General features: G+C 48.6%; 1 protein-coding gene across 2 annotated transcripts in view; it reads left to right on the top strand.

Moving 5' to 3' along the window:
- Window positions 1–19,225, top strand: part of TRPC7 (transient receptor potential cation channel subfamily C member 7) — a 135,542-nt gene extending 116,317 nt beyond the window's left edge. The window contains exons 8-12 of one of the 2 annotated variants that reach the window (XM_036847238.1): window positions 2,978–3,173; window positions 8,544–8,765; window positions 9,413–9,493; window positions 16,518–16,593; window positions 18,606–19,225. In XM_036847238.1, the coding sequence (XP_036703133.1) occupies window positions 2,978–3,173; window positions 8,544–8,765; window positions 9,413–9,493; window positions 16,518–16,593; window positions 18,606–18,775 (745 nt within the window). In that variant the 3' untranslated portion in view covers window positions 18,776–19,225. The remainder of the gene's footprint in view (window positions 1–2,977; window positions 3,174–8,543; window positions 8,766–9,412; window positions 9,494–16,517; window positions 16,594–18,605) is intronic. The other variant, XM_036847239.1, reaches the window with a different exon arrangement.

Below are 19,225 nucleotides of genomic sequence, written 5' to 3'. Positions count from 1 at the left end.
AATTTTTAAACATTAAATGCTTCAATTCCATTTAGAATTTATTTAGTTATATGGTTTGAGCTATGGATAAAATAGTGTATTGCTTACCACTTAGCCCAGCTAACTGGACATAAACTCAGCCCATAATGTCCCCTCTGAGAAACAACAACAGCAAAAATAGTCTATTCAGTTAGTCCACTGAAAGTTCATGTCACGGGGCGTGAGTACAAATGAAAGTCCCAAGAGACCCCAATAGTGAATCTAGCCATTATGGATGATCCAAGACAATGAACCCAGCTTTTCCTTAAAGGAAGTCTTTGTTACTGCAACTCATTTTGCCCCATGATAAGAGGAAGCAAGGGCTATAGACACTCCCTAAAGAACTTAGAAGAGTTTGTTAAAAAGGCACAGTTTGGCTAAGATCCCTTCCTGCCCAGCCTGATGCAGAGATTATTGCTTTGGAGGGGGGTTACTTCCACTCAGGCAATCCCAGTGAGTCTGGGCCACTTGTAATTAGATTCTCCTGGAGGTCAAGACCAAATTCAATTCCAGAGGTGAATCCTGAAGCTATGGAGTAGAAATGAAACAGGTGTGAAGACTGTCTGACACCCAGACAACAAACTGAACAGATCAGCATTCCAAGCCTTGGGGGTGGAGGTGGGGTGTTAGAGGAGGGGCAAAGGCATAGGTTTAGGGATCTGTAAATATTCTTCTTTTACTGGAACACATACTGCTTAGTGGGCTGGCTCTGTCCCCTCTAGATTATTAACACAGAATGCCTAAGGGAAGGCACCAGGGATAAATCACAGCTTAGTAACAAAATTCATAGCAAGAAGCAAATGAGAACAAAACGCATGCCGAATCTAGGCCATTTTCCCTATTCAAAATGCAGAAGGTTTTCCCTGGATGTGTTCTAGAATTGCTTAGACTTGCTTGCTTCATTTATGTCAGCCAAAGGTTTGTGGGGTTTTCCAAGGTAAGAAAGGGAAAATGAATTTCTGTTAAATGTCCCTCAGTTGGATGTATTATCCACTTCTTAAGTTGTTCCTGGTAAGTACATTATCCTGGACCAGTATCTGTCTGCCCAGCCCCTCCCTTGGACAGCGTGTCCTCTGGTTTTCACCTGACCCTCCCAGGAAGGGACCAAGTATCAGAGAAATTATGTCCTGCCATCTCCTTTCAGTTTTGATTTGGGGCTCATTGAGTGGTTTTAGATTCTCTCTGACACTGTTCCCTTCCACTAGGGTGATAAACGAAAGATTGCTTCTTAACGGAAGGCAATACCTGCAGTGAATCCTGCCCACACATTGAACGGCATCTTTTTCACACAACGTGGGTGCTGCATCTCACGTGAGGAAACAGTTTTCCCCCTTTCTCAGAATAGCATCAGGAGCTGGAGCTCTAAAATAATAGCTCGATACCCAGTCTTTATTTCTAAACCCCTAACTAAATTCCTGCTTACTAAAACTAAGATAAATTAAATATTCCAAACTCACAGATTTAAAAGAAAACAAAAACAAATAATGACAACAAAAACTCAGTTCAGTGTTCAGTTTTCAGACTCTGAGATGCACAGGGAATGAGCAAACAGCTGGCTAGACACACACACACACGTACACCCACACACACACGTACACCCACACACTCACACACACACGTACACACACACACACACACATACACACACACACACACACGTGTACTCTCTCTCACACAGGAGAGCTGAAAATTCATGCAAGTCAGTGTTGGACTTTTAGCCAAAGTGACAAGTACTAGTATTTTTGTACATCTTGTCAAATAAATGCCAATGCTTAAAAAACGCTGATTTTTTTTCCCGAGATCTAGCTAATCCTGGCCATTTGTGGGTAAGTGCTAAAAATCTGAAATGTTAAAGAGAAAAAAAGAAAGTGCTTTCTCATAATAGGACCCAAACTCTGGATGCAAACTAAAAGCCCTGCACTTAACCATTCAGATATTATCACACACAGGCATGTTCTAAACCACCCAACCAAAATCCAGCTTTCTAATTGAATTCTGTGTCACAAACCTGATATAGGGTCAGAGCCACAAAGTATATACTGTGAAACGTGCTTGGACCCTACTCTTAAAACCAGTGTATTTGGTGACTTGATAATCTCAAGTGTCAAAGAGCAGTGTCCTAAAAGCCAGCTCTTCCCTGGGCGGCCATTACAGTACATGCAGTGTCTACCTTGAGTGAGCTGCAGGGTGAGGTTTGGGCAGTTACCTGGTGAATTTGATCAACATGGACACATCAGACTCATCACTCTCATTCCTGAAAATTCATCCCCAGTTTAGAGCACCCGATATATGTGGCTGGAGCCAGGATGGTGGTAAAGCATAGTGGTTAGAAGGACCTGCTTTTGAAAACCTCTGACATGCCTGGATTTGCGCTCACTTGCCAGCTGAGTGCTCCTGGGAAAGGCACGGAAGGCTCTGAGCGTCAGTACTTCCATCTGTCAAATGGAGGGAATAAGCCAGCCCACCACAGAGGTGGTCACGGGGCTTAAGGGTGCTGCCCTGTGTCAAATGCCCAGCAAGCCCCAGTCGCCAATGTTGCTGGCTCCATTAGCGAACACCATCCTCTTCCCTCTCCTGTGGGGCTGGGTAGTCTGAGAAAAGACACTCAAGAGACTATTGAAGGAAGAGTGTGCTTTCTGAAGCTAATAACCTACACGGACAAACGTTTGCCCTGGTGGTTAATTTTAAATGTTTAAGCAATTGCAGCAAGATAAAAACTGATGCTGCAGCTGAGAGTCCCAATAAAAGGGTTGAATGGAAAAGAAAGAGTCTACCCTTTATCATGGTCTTTCAAAGTCTTCTTAGAAACCTGAATATCTCATGACTTCAGAGTACAGATACCAGCTAGCAGCCCCAGCCCTACTCCAGGGTAACCACTGATGTCTGGGTAGTGGCAACTCTCCTGTGAGAAGTGTCAGCAGATGCAAACCGCCTGAGAGGACTGTCTGTTTCCTTGTAGGGTTGAAGAAAGCTTCAAAACCTTATTTTGGTCCATCTTTGGCTTGTCTGAAGTGATCTCGGTGGTGCTGAAATATGACCACAAATTCATCGAGAACATTGGCTATGTTCTCTACGGCGTTTATAACGTCACCATGGTGGTCGTGCTGCTCAACATGCTAATAGCCATGATCAACAACTCGTATCAGGAAATTGAGGTAAGACCAGTTAACTGAAAATGCTCTCTCTCCCTGGGTTTAATTTGCATTGCTGTTTTCAGCAATGAGGGTAATGACGTCAGAAGCTCGTGTGTTATTAAATGTGAAGCCAGAACAGCAAACAACAGGCATTTTCCCTGGATCGCTCCAAGAAGCACTTCCAGTCAACCTGCCATGACACACGGCAGGCACCATGCATGCAATGGCCCAATGAGGGCAGAAAGAAACAGGGTCACGAATCTTTCCTCTTTTACATGTGTCCCCTCGGGACAGCATGCAAGTGACCCAGGGCAAATTGGAATGACTGTTTCTTTCACCCTACATTCACTTCTGCCTCTCCCGAGTTATTTATTAAGTACCTACTGTATGCCAAGACTGTGCTAGGCACTGGTGATACAGAGATGACCAAGACACGATCTCTGCCCTTGAAGAGATTCTCACTCAGTCCAGTGAGAGAAAACAGATACATCAATCAACACATTACGGTGCAGTGGGGCCAGCGCACCCAGAGAAGTCCTAGCAGGTGTAGCAGCTGCAGAATAGAGAGAATGCGTGACGATGGGGGCGCCGAAGCTTGCAGAGGTGATACTTGAAGGCCGTTCAAAGACTGATTTTGCTAGACAAAGGAGTCAAGACAGTATATCAGGAGGCAATTTATCAAAATCTAAAATGCAAAAACCATGAACTATTGATTGCAGCCTTGTTTGGAACGGCAAGAGATGAAAAACAAACTAAATGAGCATTACTAGGAATCTAGTTAAACAGATTATGATGGATCTGAACAGAGGGAAACTGTGCAGCTTTTAAAAAGGATGAGGACTTTCTCTATATTCTGATGTGGAAAGGCCTCCAATTATAATGGTAAGTAGAGAAAAGGCAAGTTGCAGAACAATGTATATACTGTACTCTATGTAGAGAGGAAGCAAAAGGAACACGTATTCCTTTTTGATCATATAATCATTCGAAAAAGAAAAATAACCTGAAAGGGTACACAAGAAGAGCACAGCAAGGGGCGCGTGTTGAGAGGTGGGGGTTAGAGGTCATGGTGGGTGTACAGGCTTTCTCTTTATACGCTCTTGTGCTTAGAAATCATGTCATTGTTCTACCTATTAAAAGTCAAATAAATAAATGCAACATTAAAACAAAATAAAATGCACTGACCCTTTGACTCAGCAAATCTGTGCAGAAATACGATTTTACATAGATGTTCATTAAAAGAAAAACTTGGAAATAGCCCATCAACATAGGAATATTTAAATAAACTGATATAGCATAGACTTTAAAATACTGTTTATAAACAATGAGAAAGACTTTTTTGTGCTGACAGAGCAAATCTCTATGATATTGTTAAGTGAAAAAATGCAAGCTGTAGAAAAATATCCATAGGCAAGTCTCATGTACGTAATAATACAAATGTGCAGATACAGAAAGCAAAGGTAGAAAAAGGGTATCCTCTGGGGAAGGGAGTGAAACAAGAAAGGAGATTTGGAAGGACTTTCGCATTTGCTTGGTATACCTCTGTACTTAAATCTTTTATAAGAAACAATTACTTGTGTATAGAAAAGAATTAAGACTTCCATGTATTTGTTTGCTAGGGCTCTCACAATAAAATATCACAGACTGGGTGCCTTAAATAACAAAAAGTTATTTTCTCACAGTTCTGGAGCCTAGAGGTCCAAGATCAAGGTACTGGAGGACTGGTTTCTTCTGAGGCCTCTCTCCTTGGCTTGCCGATGACTGCCTTCTTGCTGTGTCCTCACAGGGCCTTTCCTCTGTGTATCTCTTCCTCTCCTTATGATGACACCAGTCATATTGGATTAGGGCCCCACCCCTACAGCCTCATTTAACCTTAATTACCTCTTTAAAGGCCCTTTCTCCAAAGATAATCACACTCTAAGATACTTATGGTCAGGGCTTCAACATATGAATTTTAGGGGGAAGCTTTGGTCCATAAAATCCCTCCAAAAAAGAGTATTCTAAACAGTAGGAACAGCATGTGCCAAGGCAGGGAGGGATAAAACAATGTGGTATACTCAGCACTGCGCTGCAAGAGTGTAGACTGAGCAAGAAAAAGAGGTAAGAGGAGACAGGAAGAGGTGAGCCAGTGTGAAGCCTTAGTCTTAGCCCCCAGCCTCACCACCCTGCCACCCCGCCACCTACAGGAAAACGCAGCACTGTGTCAGCAGACAAACAACATATATATATATACATATATATATATATATATATATTTAAGTGTTTTACAGACTTGGTCACCTATGTGGATAATGAGCTGTTGCTAACTAACCTTCCCTGCCCTCCTGGGCCTCAGCTTCCCCACGTGTAAGAGAAACCAGATGGTGCCTGGAATACATGGGTCTCTGGAGCACTCACCCCAGGTGTTCTGCCCCAGCCTATCGAGCACATTGTGTGTTGGTCCAAATGAACATAACGTGGGAAGTCACGTGATTAGCATGAGTGATGCCCACTAGTTTGGGAGAGAAGTGAGCAAGCCCACGGCTTGTGACGTCAAGTTATCCACCACAGGGCGGTGCTAGGAGACAGAGAGAGCCCACTGCAGCCCAGTGGGCGCTGGGCTTCTCCTTGTCTGGTGAGAGCAAATGTCCCCACTGTCTTACTGGTGATTCGTGTACAAGGACCCTGAGATCGGCTGCTGGGACGTGCCTAGTGTTCATGGTCACGATGAACCTTAATGAAGTATGTATTTGTACGTTCTTACTGGAGAACACTTATTCAACAGATCTTGAGCACCTACGTCCGAATCCACAGACTTGCCTGCCTCTGTGCCTGCCATGCCCCGCCCCGCCCCCTGCCATTGCCCTCCTGTAGGCAGACAGGCCTTCTCCCCCTGAGCAGCCCCAGCCATGCGCCCTGGCCCCCTGCCCTCTCCCCTCCTCGGGATCAGCCACTGCACATTAGCCCTCCCCACCTACATCCTCGCCCTCTCCCCCTCTCTAGCTAATCCTGCCTGTTAGCATTTAAATGCATCTCTTGATCTTTTTTTTAAATAAATTTATTTATTTATTTATTTATTTTTGGTTGCATTGGGTCTTCGTTGCTGCGTGCGGGCTTTCTCTAGTTGCAACGAGCGGGGACTACTCTTTGTTGTGATGCGCAGGCTTCTCATTGTGGTGGCTTCTCTCGTTGCGAAGCACGGGCTCTAGGCGCGCGGGCTTCAGTAGTTGTGGCACGGGGTCTCAGTAGTTGTGGCTTACGGGCCCTAGAGCACAGGCTCAGCAGTTGTGGCGCACGGGCTTAGTTGCTCCGCGGCAGGTGGGATTTCACTTTCCAGCTCTGAACCTCTTTGTCTCCTGCTCTTTACTGCCTACGAAGAGTTGTTTACACTTCGCACTGCCTCTCCACTAATTAACTGCTACTCTTCTCCACCCCAGCCCACCCGCACTTGACCTGGTTGAGAACTACTCACCCCTTGGATCTCAGCTCAAATGCTAGCCCTCGGGGCAGCCTTCCCTGACCCCCAGGGCCAGGACCCCCAGCACCCAGCTCTTAGCCCAGCTCTAGATACAAAGAGCTGATGAGTTAACATACTCGTGTCATTGGCCAGGCTGCGTGTCCCAGGAGGGCAGGATTGCTATCCCCAGTACCTACCTAGCACAGGCCAGGCACACAGTAGGTGAGCTCTAGGTGGGCACATAGTAGGAGGTTTGCTGAGTGACTGAAGGTTGAACATCAGGCAATGTATTAAGCTATGGAGATACAAATCATACTTACTGAGGGTTTACTAAGTATCTGACATTGTTTTTCCTGCATTAACTTCTTTAACTCCCACAAGAGCCTATGAGGTAGGTATTATTATCCTCATTTTACAGATGAGGAAACTGAGGCCCAGAGCAGCTAAATCACCTGCCATGGTTACACAGCTAGTAAGGAACAGAGGCAGGGTTTGAACCCAGCCAGGCTTCGGAGCCTGTGCTCTCTCCACTGCATCACCCTTCCTCTCAGGTCGGCAGTCCCTCCCACACCTCTCTGCTGTACAGCCGAGACCAGGAATGACCCCTGCCCTCACAAAGCTTCCAGTCTAAACGACCTGTATAGCATGTCCCCATAGAGCAGGCCAGGTGCTGATGGGGTCTCAGTAAAAGCAAGCCTGCTGGTGATGACCTTATACTCTCCTGGCACATCCCAGCAGCTTCATGTGGGTCCCTGCTGGGCTCACAGCCCCTTGAAGCATAGCTCGGGCCTGTGGGGAGAAAAGCCCACTGCTCACAGAGCACATATTCAGTGCCGACCTCAGGGCTACGGGAAGTAGGCTGTCACCATGAGCAGAGGAGCAAGCCCAAGACCACTACAGCCCAAGACGTACAGACCTACGTCACACAGCTAGTAAGGGTCCAGCTGATTCCAAACCCCACGCCTCTTTCCTGGCCTCAGACTGCCCTCCTAGGACAGGGGCCCAAGGAGCCTCCCTACAGAAAACACACCCCTGCTACCTCTCAGGGGGCCCCACTCAGCATTTCTGGCATTGCCACCAACTCAGAAGTAACAGATCTGCGCTTTAAATCTACCACCACCACCACTAGGGAAGAGGGCATGGCCAGACTACCTCCTGCCAGCTCATCAGGTTTGCTCCCCTTAAATTACATACACTAGACCTCTTAACATCATTTGACAGCACTCTGACCAATGAGAAATACACTTTCTAATAGGAAACACATGATGGTGTCTGATATGGTAGCCACGAACCACATGCACTGAGCGCTCGAAATGTGGCCAGTCCAAATTGAGATGTGCTATGAGTGTAGAATACATGCCAATTTTGAAGACTCAGTATGCCAAGAAAATCTGAGCTATCTCATAAATAATTTTTTTTTTAACTCTCTAGGAGTTAAGCCAGCATTTTATTTATTTATTTATTTTTGGCTGTGTTGGGTCTTCATTTCTGTGCGAGGGCTTTCTCTAGTTGCGGCAAGCGGGGCCACTCTTCATCGCGGTGCGTGGGCCTTTCACCGTCGCGGCCTCTCTTGTTGCGGAGCACAGGCTCCAGACGCGCAGGCTCAGTAGTTGTGGCTCACGGGCCCAGTTGCTCCGCGGCAGAGGGGATCCTCCCAGACCAGGGCGCGAACCCGCGTCCCCTGCATTGGCAGGCAGACTCTCAACCACTGCGCCACCAGGGAAGCCCTCATAAATAATTTTTATGATGATTACATGTTGAAATGATAACATTTTGGATCTATCAGATTAAATAAAATACATCACTGATATTAATTTCACTTGTTTCATTTTCCCTTTTATAATGTGGCTCTTAGAAAATGGAAATGCCCTTGTGTGGTTCTCCTTTGCGGCTGACGTTATGTGTCTGTTGGATAGCACTGCCTCTGATGGTGTGCTGTTGTTTTCCTTGCCTCACAGGAGGATGCAGATGTGGAGTGGAAGTTTGCCCGAGCAAAGCTCTGGCTGTCTTATTTTGATGAAGGAAGAACTCTACCTGCTCCTTTTAATCTAGTGCCAAGTCCTAAATCATTTTATTATCTCATAATGAGAATCAAGATGTGCCTCATAAAACTCTGCAAATCTAAGGCCAAAAGCTGTGAAAATGACCTTGAAATGGGCATGCTGAATTCTAAATTCAGGGTAGGTAGCGTGGGACTTATGGGGCTAGAGAGGCAGCAGGAGGGGGAGGGGGAGCTGTGTGTGTGTGATTCAGATGGTGCCCCTGATACAAGGGGGGAAGTCAGGAGCCCGGAGGGACCCCGTGCTTTTCAGAATCAGCCAGCACATCAGCAAAGCTGCAGCACCAGCAGGGGCAGCCGGCCGGCCGCAGTGCCCCTCGTCCTGCGGGCTGAGCCGGGACCCCACTGAGGGACTCCTTAGTGGACTCGGAAGCAGATTAGCTCTTCCCGGAAAGTATCTGCATTATGATGTCTGCGAAGAAAGGTTCCCTGCCCATTATCTCCCCCTCCTGGAGATTCTCAATTGTTAGCATATTAAAATCTCTGGGGAGTCTTGGAGGAAGGATACCCTCATCACTTTAACTGAGTGCTTTCCAAACAAAGCTGACCAAATGGTAATTTGTAACCCACTGACATCCTACAGAACTAGAGGCCCCAGGAACATGTTCTAGAAAGCCAAGCAGCAGTGGGTATAGTGACCTCCTGAGGGTCCTCATTTTAGAGACAGCCCCGTATGCAGGTCCTGTTCGAGTCCTAACATGCATGTATGTACAGTCGTGTATCATGTATTATGTATTATATATTACGTATTCTCTATTCTTTTCCCAGAAGACTCGCTACCAGGCTGGCACGAGGAATTCTGAAAACCTGACAGCAAATAACACTTACAGCAAGCCCACCAGATATCAGGTAACCACCCCTTTCCCAGGTATAGGCAGAAGTGGACTCCGTTAAGACACCGATTTAGTCACGTGGCTGTGTCACTCCCCCCAGAACACAGCTTCATTCCTTCCTTCATTCGACAAATATTTATTGAGTGCCTACTGTATGCCAGGCACCATGCTGCCTCCTGGGGATACAGACATGGTTCCCATCTTACTGGAACTTCCAGTCTATAGAGGGAGAGACACAATGAGCAAGTAAACACACAAATAAATATGCAACTTCAAAGGGATAAAAGTGCCAAGAAGAAAACAATCAGATGTTAAAATGGAGAAAAATAGGGAGCCCCTGCTTAGATATGGCTGTCAGAGGATGTACCTTCAAGGAGAGGACAGTTAGCTAAAACCTCGGAGATGAGAAGGAGGCGGCCACGTGGGGCCTTTCAGGCAGAGGAAGAGCATCAGCAAAAGCCAGAGGGGAGAAGCTTGGTGGGTCCAGAGCAGCTAGAGCTCAGCGAGCAGGGGAGAGGGGAGGGCGATGAGGTCAGAGTCGAAATCAGGGGGCTGGAGCAAGGGCAGGAGGTGGATTGGCAGTGGGAGGAGTTTAACTTGGGGGAGGGAGAAGATGATAAAATTTTATTTGTGCTTTAAGAAGACTAGCTAACTGCTATAATGAGAAGAGACCGGTGAGGACAAGAGTGGAAGCAGGGAGACCAGTGAGGAGGATGTGACAGTCATCCAGGTACAAGGAAGGGCAACTTGGAGTGTGATAAGGGTGAGGGAGAAAAACTGACTGACTCAATATATGTTTGGGATGCATCGCCAAAGGGACGTATTGCAAACCGGCGGGCGCGTGGTAGGGAGAGGCAGGCACGCAGGATGGCTCCCAGGGATCTGTCTTAAGCAACCAGGTGGATACTGATGCCTTCGGTAAGCACCTGACCTTAGACTGCCAGCCAGCAAAGTCTGTTAATATAAAAATTAGGAGAACTTTTATGCTTACAGATCTTGCTTTGCTTTTGGAAATTAATGCAAAATCTCTGTATCCGTTTGCATCAGCCAGTGATAAATGGTTACTACAGGTTATTGATTATAAAAGTGCAGGCCATTCTTTTCCTGCTTTCCCACTCCCAATGACCAGCAGTTTTACCCATGCTGACCATTTCCTATCAGATGTAAATCTGAAGCTGTCCTGAGTGTTCCTTCAGGCCAAGGTGATATGACCCTGGTGCCAGCATCCCCGAGGGAGCCATTACAGACTTAGCATCTTCCAGACACAGGTCTCTGATTGAATCTGCAACCATATTTCAGAAGCTAGCTGTGCAGTTACGAGGAGTTAAGCGTACAATTAAGAAACAGCCCATCCCTCGTAGCACTTATAGTTTTATCAGGTGACATGGGCTAAAAATTGGCAGAGCGCAAGTCTTGTCTTTAATTGTGCACAAAATTGGACCTGACCAGTTTGATCTGCTTTGAGTTATTTTACAGGACAAATCCTTTGGTCAGGGGAAGGATTTTTATTTCTCAGCTTCTCGGAGAGAAGTAGAGATTATCTGTGCCACAGAAAAGATAGAAAACCCTAACAGGGGCTTCCCTGGTGGCGCAGTGGTTAAGAATCCGCCTGCCAATGCAGGGGACACAGGTTTGAGCCCTGGCCCGGGAAGATCCCACATGCCGCGGAGCAACTAAGCCCTTGCGCCACAACTACTGAGCCTGTGCTCTAGAGCCCGCGAGCCACAACTACTGAGCCCATGTGCCACAACTACGGAAGCCCACGCGCCTAGAGCCCGTGCTCCCCAACAAGAGAAGCCACCGCAATGAGAAGCCTGCACGCCGCAACTAGAGAAAGCCCGCGTGCAGCAATGAAGACCCAATGTAGCCAAAAATAAAATACATAAAATAAATTATTAAAAAAAAAAGAAAAGAAAAGAAAACCCTAATGGATTAGGGCCAGATCTCTCCTGGGTTTTGAGCAGAATCAGCAGCTGACATCAAGGAAGGCAGCTGACGTGATGAATGTCTATACCCAGGATGGATCCTTTATGAACGAGGCCACGTTCCAGAGCAGTCTTGAGCAATCCCATTTCTGTCTTTCATCCTCACTGGCTGAGTCCCTGCAGCCTTCAGTCTCCCGGAGAGCTTCCTGCTATGATTACACAGATTAGCCGGTTTGCAGCTTCAGGCTACTGATGGCCTGGGAAAGGAGGCTCACCCTGTATTTTGTGAATCCAGCAAGAAAAGCCTGGGGCGACTTATTCAAATCTTTGTCACCAGAAAGAAGACAGAAAAACTGGGCCAGTGGGCGTCAGAGGGAGAGGGCTGAGAGGACAGTGGGTGGAGCAGAAAGCATCTTGCATTTGTACATTCGCACCTTGCTCAGTCCTTCAAGGTCAAGTCTGGGCATCTTCCTGAGCTATCATCTGCTCCAATAGGAGTAAACGTTGAGCTGACACAGACAGGCAGCTGGAGCAGACTAGACACTAGGGCATGTGCGAGAGGCAGGATCTGTAACCCCCACTGAACAGCTGAGGGAATTCAGGCTTCGTGGCAAAGGTCACACGGATGGTTGAAGTGAGATCTGTCTGACACAGAAGGGCACCCCTCTTGCACCCCATCACGCTGCCAGGGCACTGGACCCTTACTCCTCTTCACAGTGTCGGAACCTGCCCTGTCTGTGTCTGACAGCCACTGGGAAGAGCTCTATCTGAGCCTGGCGGGGAGGAAGCTAGGAACGGAAGGTGCTTTTGCTATCACGGGGCAGCAACCGGTACAGAATGAAGGATTGGGGCAGGGATCTAAAAATGGCTCAACTGATTTCTTGGGCCCACTGGTGGCCTTCCACACTGTATTGCTTTCCTCTCAAAGCAACTTCCAAAAGTGCCAAGAATGTGAGGAGCCCAGCTCACGCCCTCTTTCTTACCATCCAGGCTGCGCCCACAGCCTTCATCTCTCGGAGCACGTATGCTGTCAGCCTCTCACTGTCGAGGTTCTGAGACATTCTGGAGCGATCCCGATAAGATAAAAGCCCCGTCGTTGATACATGTGTAGTTGTTAAGCTTGTTTCCTTTGTGTCTCTAGTGGATCTCGCTGATTGCTCAACCTTAGCGTGTTGGGTGTTTATTTTAAGCTTGTCATTCCTTCAACTTTTTAGGGCTCTCTGTTATAAGGGAAGGCAGTTCCTCCAAACTTCAGAGGCTCTCTGTGCTTTGCTTTTCTTAGGCTTCCAGGGATCTGAATTGTCATTTTTCACAAAATTGCTTCCTTGCTTTTGTAATTTTTTTTTTTTTTTTTTCAATCTGGGCTCTGTGGACATGAGACCAAGCAATGGAACAAAACCATGATACCAGCAAAATGGCCAAAGTGTGCTTCCTATCAAAGCTACCCTTGACCTGTTCCAAGATCTGGCATGTCCACCTGTTGGGGTGTGTACAGACTTCATATACTCAGTCTCTGAGGATACATTTCATTCATGGGCAAAGCAGACAAGCTGCATCACAAATGAATCGTAGAACCTAGGCACAGTCCATCACTGAAATAAGCCCCAACTTTTATGATGCAATCCCTTCCCCAAAGCCCAGTGGGGAGTCCTCTCTTTCGCCTTCTAGATGACCTTTTCTGTAGAGATCAAAGCCAACAGGATAGACAGCTTGCCAACGCTGATTTCTTCCACTCTGGGGTCTGATAAACCCCAGTTTAACAAATGACTTGTCCTGTGATCCATTTTGCCCATTCTCTTCCAAATGTTCCTCAATGTCTCTGTTCCTAGGTGGCGGCATTGCTTTCCTCTGGATGCTACTTGGTTTGCCACGTTCAGCATGTGTATTCTCTTCCTTGTCTCTGTCCTCAGCTGCCCTGGCTGCACAGAGCGGTCCCTTGCATCCCCTCCTCACCAGCAGCAGCCAGAGGCCCCCTGGCTCTTGGAGTCTGGGCAGGGGAACTGTGTGCCTCCCTGCCCGGATGTGGGTCTCAGCGTCACAACCATTCTTACCCATCGGGCACCTCAGTATTAGTTATTTTTCCTGAGTAAGATCACTGAATATACTCATCTCCAGTACTTGCTAAATGCCTCAGGGCAAAGTGGGCCAAGTTGGCAATGACAAGGGCGTGTTAATTTGGGGAAAGTTTATTATCTCCATGAAGTGAAAACTCTATGGAAGCTGGCCAGGAAGGGTCGCAAACTCATCACAAAGGACCGTGCTTTTCCTCCACATAGTGAAGTAGGGGAGGCTTTTGATGTCCATCTTTTCTGCAAACAGAGGTCCTCTGTAGCATCCACGTTAAGAGAACTTTGGTCATTTTCTAACCATTTCAGACTTGCCGGGGACGAGACTGGCATCTTGCTCCCACAGATCCCAAGTGGTCTAACATGCATGTGCCAGAGGGGAGGCTAGGTCCTCATCAGAGCATGAAGTCTCTAAGCAACCAACAGGTGGTCACACTGTTCTCCCTTAAGGTACATGTCACTCCTGGGAGTGAACCGGGGTGCGGAGGAAGGTTAGAGGGTCCCTGCGTGTCTGCCATGCTCACGCGATTCTGCTTCCACATTAAACCTCTAAAATCCTAATCTGTGGTGAGAGGCTTAAAAGCAAACCCTTGCTGCTCTCCCCTTGGAGCTGCAGGTCTGCAGAAACCACAGCTCAGATCAAGCATGCCAGGGTTCAAGAGCAAGCCTTGGGCATTTAGGACAATGACATACCAGTGACCCTCTTCTTCTGCGGGCTAACAATCCATCCTCTGAAGTCTAGCTGAGGCTTCTTCTTGCATAAAAGACTTTGTGCTTTGTAAAGGACAGATTGGTACCCAGAAGCGGTCCAAGCCCCCTGTGACCAACAGGAGCCAGTTTCCTGCATCTCATCTCCAAAACCATCGTGCACTTAACCTTTTTCTGAAGCTTGGACGAAGCCTCAGCTTTGGTTTCCATTTTGGTTAAATCCCAGATCTGCCGCTTTCTGGCTGTGTGACCCTGGAGAAGTCACCTCGCTCTCTGAGCCTCAGTGACCTCATCTGTAAATGGAGACGACAACCCCCATCTCACCTGGTTTCTGGGAGGATTCCATGAGGTCATTTTGTCAAGGAGGATAACACAACTCCTGGGCTGCAGGAAGTACTCAACAAATTTGCATTAATAATAAACACATACTATGAAATCTTTTAAAGTCATCAGTTTAATCATGTTGCACTAAAACACAACGTGCACATGAAGCCAGGAGGATGACAGTTGCTGCCGTAGCTATGAAAGGATCCTGCTCAGCTCCATCACAGAAAAGGGAGCTCTCCACTTCCACTCTCTGGCTTATAATTTTACGTCGTAAATATACAGTCTGTTTAATTGATGGATCCAGAAATGGAAGGACCTCTAATTCTTGATGTTTTCCTTTAAAAAGGCAACAAACTTTAACTAGATCCCTTTGTCTTATGTCAGTCTGAAAGTTTGCAGTAGAATACTTCCAAATTTCTTATTCAGTAAGAATGTCAGATACTTGGGTATCTGGTTTGTTGGGGTTTTTCCTCCATGAGAACTGGTTCAGGACAAAGTTTATTTTGTTTTGTTTTTCCAATTCAAAGTGAAAAGAGCATCACTGAGTCCCACAAAAGGCACAGATTCTTAAAACTTAGGTAACCTGCCTTATTGACTATGAGGACATCAGTGAGAAATAGCGTTGCAGTTTAACCACCAACAGGACAAGACCCAGGCCTCTCAGAGAAGGAGCAGCACGAAGGCAACTCGCTAATGAACTGTTCAGCCTGAAATTAGAGCACGACACAAACCACAGAGCCAAGCGGACCACCAGCAGGGGCTGAGGAGGGGCAGAAGTGGCCCACATGAGCTGGCTCAGAGCTCAGGGTCCCGGGACACTGCATCATGGAATCACAGGGCTGGAGACGCCTCCTTGGCGAGGTTGTCACCATTAAAGGCCCCGAGGGAACCACCAGTTGGTGATAATAATGAGATCAATCCTCCAGCTCTCTGCATCCCGTCAGCTCACTTCTCTTCTACTTGCAAGAAGCTTTTCCTGAGCCCAGGTAGTCAGAGAGAACTTAGCCTCCTGCTTGACCTCACACAGCAAAGCTGGGGACAGAATTCAGGGCCCTTCAACCTAGCAAATGCCACCTCTGTCCCCTCGGTCCTCAGAGTGAGCAGGCAAGTCGGTCACCAGAAGGGATGCCGAGGGGCAGGGAATCCCCCCCTTCACGGTGATGCTTGGCTCCTACAGATTCAGAAGGCTCGGCCACCAGAACATTTTTAGATCCTGCGAGATCGCAGTAACCCTGGAACGACTAACTGGCAAAATCCAAAGTTCACCGCCTGCAGTCTTTCTTACACTTGGCTCTATTCTTGGTGGCTCTTAAGTGTTCCTTCCTGCCTCCTTGGCTTATAGAATCTGGTATCTGCATAATAAGTGGGACCTCCAACGTGACTCGACCGTGTGACAGCGTCGGGCGGGTGGTGAGACTTCAGGGAAGCGGTATCTTGGCCAACCCTCCCAAGGCTGTATCTGTCTCTGCCTCTGGTGGGAATTTTCCAAAGTACAGTGGACTGGTCCTCCGTGCCTGGTCCTGACTGTGGGCTAAGTGAGCCTCCTCTCCTCCCCAGCAGCTTGACGGAGGCAGCTCCACCGGGGCTGGCCTGCTAAGATTTCCTTACTGCCCCGTGGTCGCATCAGTTGTTGAAATACAAGAAAGCGTTTCGGAGCTCAGGCCCCGAGAAGGGGGCATGATGGGCTAAGCTCACAAAGGCCAGGGTAGAGGCAGGCCCAGGACCCTCAAGCAGCGCCCGTGGATCTCAGGTGAGTCTGTCTCTCTGCATGGCTGGGCCTTCTGCCACTGAGAGTACGCTGTTTTCACATCCCGGGCTCAGGTGGTATTGAAGCCAGAGGTACTGGAGCCTTCCCCACTAGGCAGGGCACCCCTTGAAAGTGAGGCATCAGACAAGGGAGGACCCCCAGTGCTGACAGGCGCTCTGCAGGAGGGAAGGCGCTCACACCTACAGCACATGAGCTGCCTCTGCTCGGCTGGGCTGGTTTGATCCCTTCCTTATGTTCACATTTCAGAAAATCATGAAACGGCTCATAAAAAGATATGTCCTGAAGGCGCAGGTGGATAGAGAAAATGACGAAGTCAATGAAGGTGAGCGATTGGATTCATTTGCCGTAGGGCGGAAGCCAGACGTGGTCTCACCAGGCTAAAGTCAAGGTGTTGGTGGCGGGGCTACGTCCCTGTCTGGAGGCCCTGGGGAGGCTCGTTGGGCTGTTGGCAGAATTCAGGTCCACGGAGTTGTAGGACTGGGGTCTCTGTCCCCTGGCTGACCATCAGCTGGGGCCGCCCTTAGCTCTGACCTTAAAGCCGCCCCCGAGTCTTTGCGTGTAGCGCCTCCATCTCAGCACCAGCAACAGGGCGCGGAGCCCCGCTCACACAGTTGTTCTGCCTTGTGCAGTCACGGCTGCCGTGAGTCGGCCTCATGTCCCTGGAGCTCAGGATGGCCCCAGATTCTTCATCCCCTGAGCACACATACAGACAGCAGCAGACCGTACACCTCTTTCAGATTCTGCGGCAGCCCCGGTTCTAGCTAGCTCTGTCCTGTCTAACCTCCTGGCTCTCAGAAGCTACCAACCAGCAGTTTCTCAAAGAATCCCCCACCTCAGAAGCACTTGATAAAAATGCGGATCTAGAGCCCACCCAGACCTAATGAATCGGCATGGCCTGGGGGTCTGCATCGTGATAAGGGTGGCAGGTCATCCTGATGCACGCTGCAGTTTGCAAACTACATGATTTTCCCTGTGTGGGTTATTTTCCAGTCTATTTTAAGCAGTGACTCTTAAACGAAAAGCAAATTACCATACACCAGGTAATTAATCTTCATGAGACACCTGGGACAAGTATTTGCTACCTACAAAGAGCCTCCTCCAAGAGTGAACGTACGAAGTCTCTCCCTTGCCAGGACCCCAGGGGCCTCCCGAAGGAGGCTAGTCAGTTAGCGACCCTCTGCTTCATCCTGGGACATCCACAGTGCGGCCTCAAGGTCAGCAATGACCGAATGACCCCGGGGCTGACACTGTCTAGGAGCCGAGCAGCAGTCCACCTACCCACCCCTACTGTTGGGTCTCAAATACAAAACTGCCGGGTGTCATGGCAGCCAGCTCCCCGCAGTGCATAACGTGATTGACAGGGATGTGACTGATTATAGAAGGTGGGGCTGCCCAGGTTCACGCCACTAGAATCACACCATGAAACTGGGGCTCAGCGAAGCCCCCATGGAAAGAAAATAGGGGATGTATGCCTTTGTCAAAACTGGCCAAACTGTACCTTTAAGACCTCTGCATCTTCTGTGTATAAGGCGTACTTAAAAAACACGTATGGCTAATGTGACCCCAGGCAGTGGACTCCCACTTGAGCCAAGTCCAGTATCTCTCAAACCAGGAGAGAACCTTTCGTCTCCCCTTTGTGGTTAATAAGAAGATTCCCACAGCCCAGGCCCATGTGGATTTCTAACCACATGGTTCGCTGTGGAAAGAAGTGGAAGACGCTACCTGTGGTCCCTTGCTAACGAAAGAGGAGAAGGCAGGCCTACCGTGGTGCACCGGTGAGGGGTGCTGCTTGCGTGGTCCGGACAGACCCTGCTCCTGCGAGGCGGCCTGGCTCCACGGCCGCAGTCACTGTGCTGAGCTGATCCCCTCAGGCACTTGGGAGTTTCTCCTCCCTGCGACGACAGAACAAAACACGGAGCATGATGAGAAAAAAATGTTTCAGTTAACAAGGGTGTTGCTTAGAGTCTGGAAATCTGCTTCTGACGGCTCCAAAACCAGCATTCTACCAATCGTGATAAAATAGGTGTTAGCAGTTCACAACCCTGATCTTGATTCTTCCATCTACCTCAAACCCTTAATGGAGACCGTGACCAGGAATGGGAGGAGAGGGGTCTTAAGCAGATGAATGGTCCTTCGTCGGTAGAAGCTGAGTGGGATTTAGGTCAAAACAGAGCTCCCGTCCCCTCACCTCCACCCTTGGTGGGCTGGACCAGTAGCCTGACATCTTCCCCATTTCTAGGGGGACATTCTGTGGGAAGGATGCACGCCCCAAATGCCTATGGGATGAGCCCCTTCAGCGGGCTCATCTCACCAAAATCTCATCTGTCCTTGCAGGCGAACTGAAGGAAATCAAGCAAGATATCTCCAGCCTGCGCTATGAGCTTCTTGAAGAGAAATCTCAAGCTACCGGCGAGCTGGCAGACCTCATCCAACAGCTCAGTGAGAAGTTTGGAAGGAACTTAAACAAAGACCACCTGAGGGTGAACAAGGGCAAAGACATTTAACAGCCTGCATCGGCACCTGTGACTTCTACCAGCATTCCAAGGCCAGGTGGGATGCCCTGGCCACCAGCCCTGGTGGGGAGGGGCCTGGGCCACTCCTCTAGGACTGTAAGGGGACCAACTGGCTCTGTCCTGACCAGCCTTGCTGACATCTGCAGCCCAGTGGCCTGCCTGGACCCAGAACTGTTGTGAATCTAGGCTGTTGGGTGAGAAACTAGACCACAGGAGGAGGGGAGGAAGTGCCCCGCCTGATGCATGTGACACCTTCAGTCCAGTCACAGTGACATAGGTCCCTGTGAGCAGCGCAGGCAAAGGCCATCTCGGATGCACAGTGGTGCCCTCCCACTGCACACGGACTGCAGCGCTGTCTGCATCCAGGAAGCCAAACCACCTCATCCCATGCAGCCCTGCTCACTCCCTCCCCGCCACCCACACACATCCAAAGGAACTGGG

Source organism: Balaenoptera musculus, chromosome 3 (assembly GCF_009873245.2).
Source record: "Balaenoptera musculus isolate JJ_BM4_2016_0621 chromosome 3, mBalMus1.pri.v3, whole genome shotgun sequence".
NCBI lineage: Eukaryota > Metazoa > Chordata > Mammalia > Artiodactyla > Balaenopteridae > Balaenoptera > Balaenoptera musculus.
Note: the sequence above shows the minus strand (reverse complement) of the source record. Positions and strands in the feature narration are given on the sequence as shown.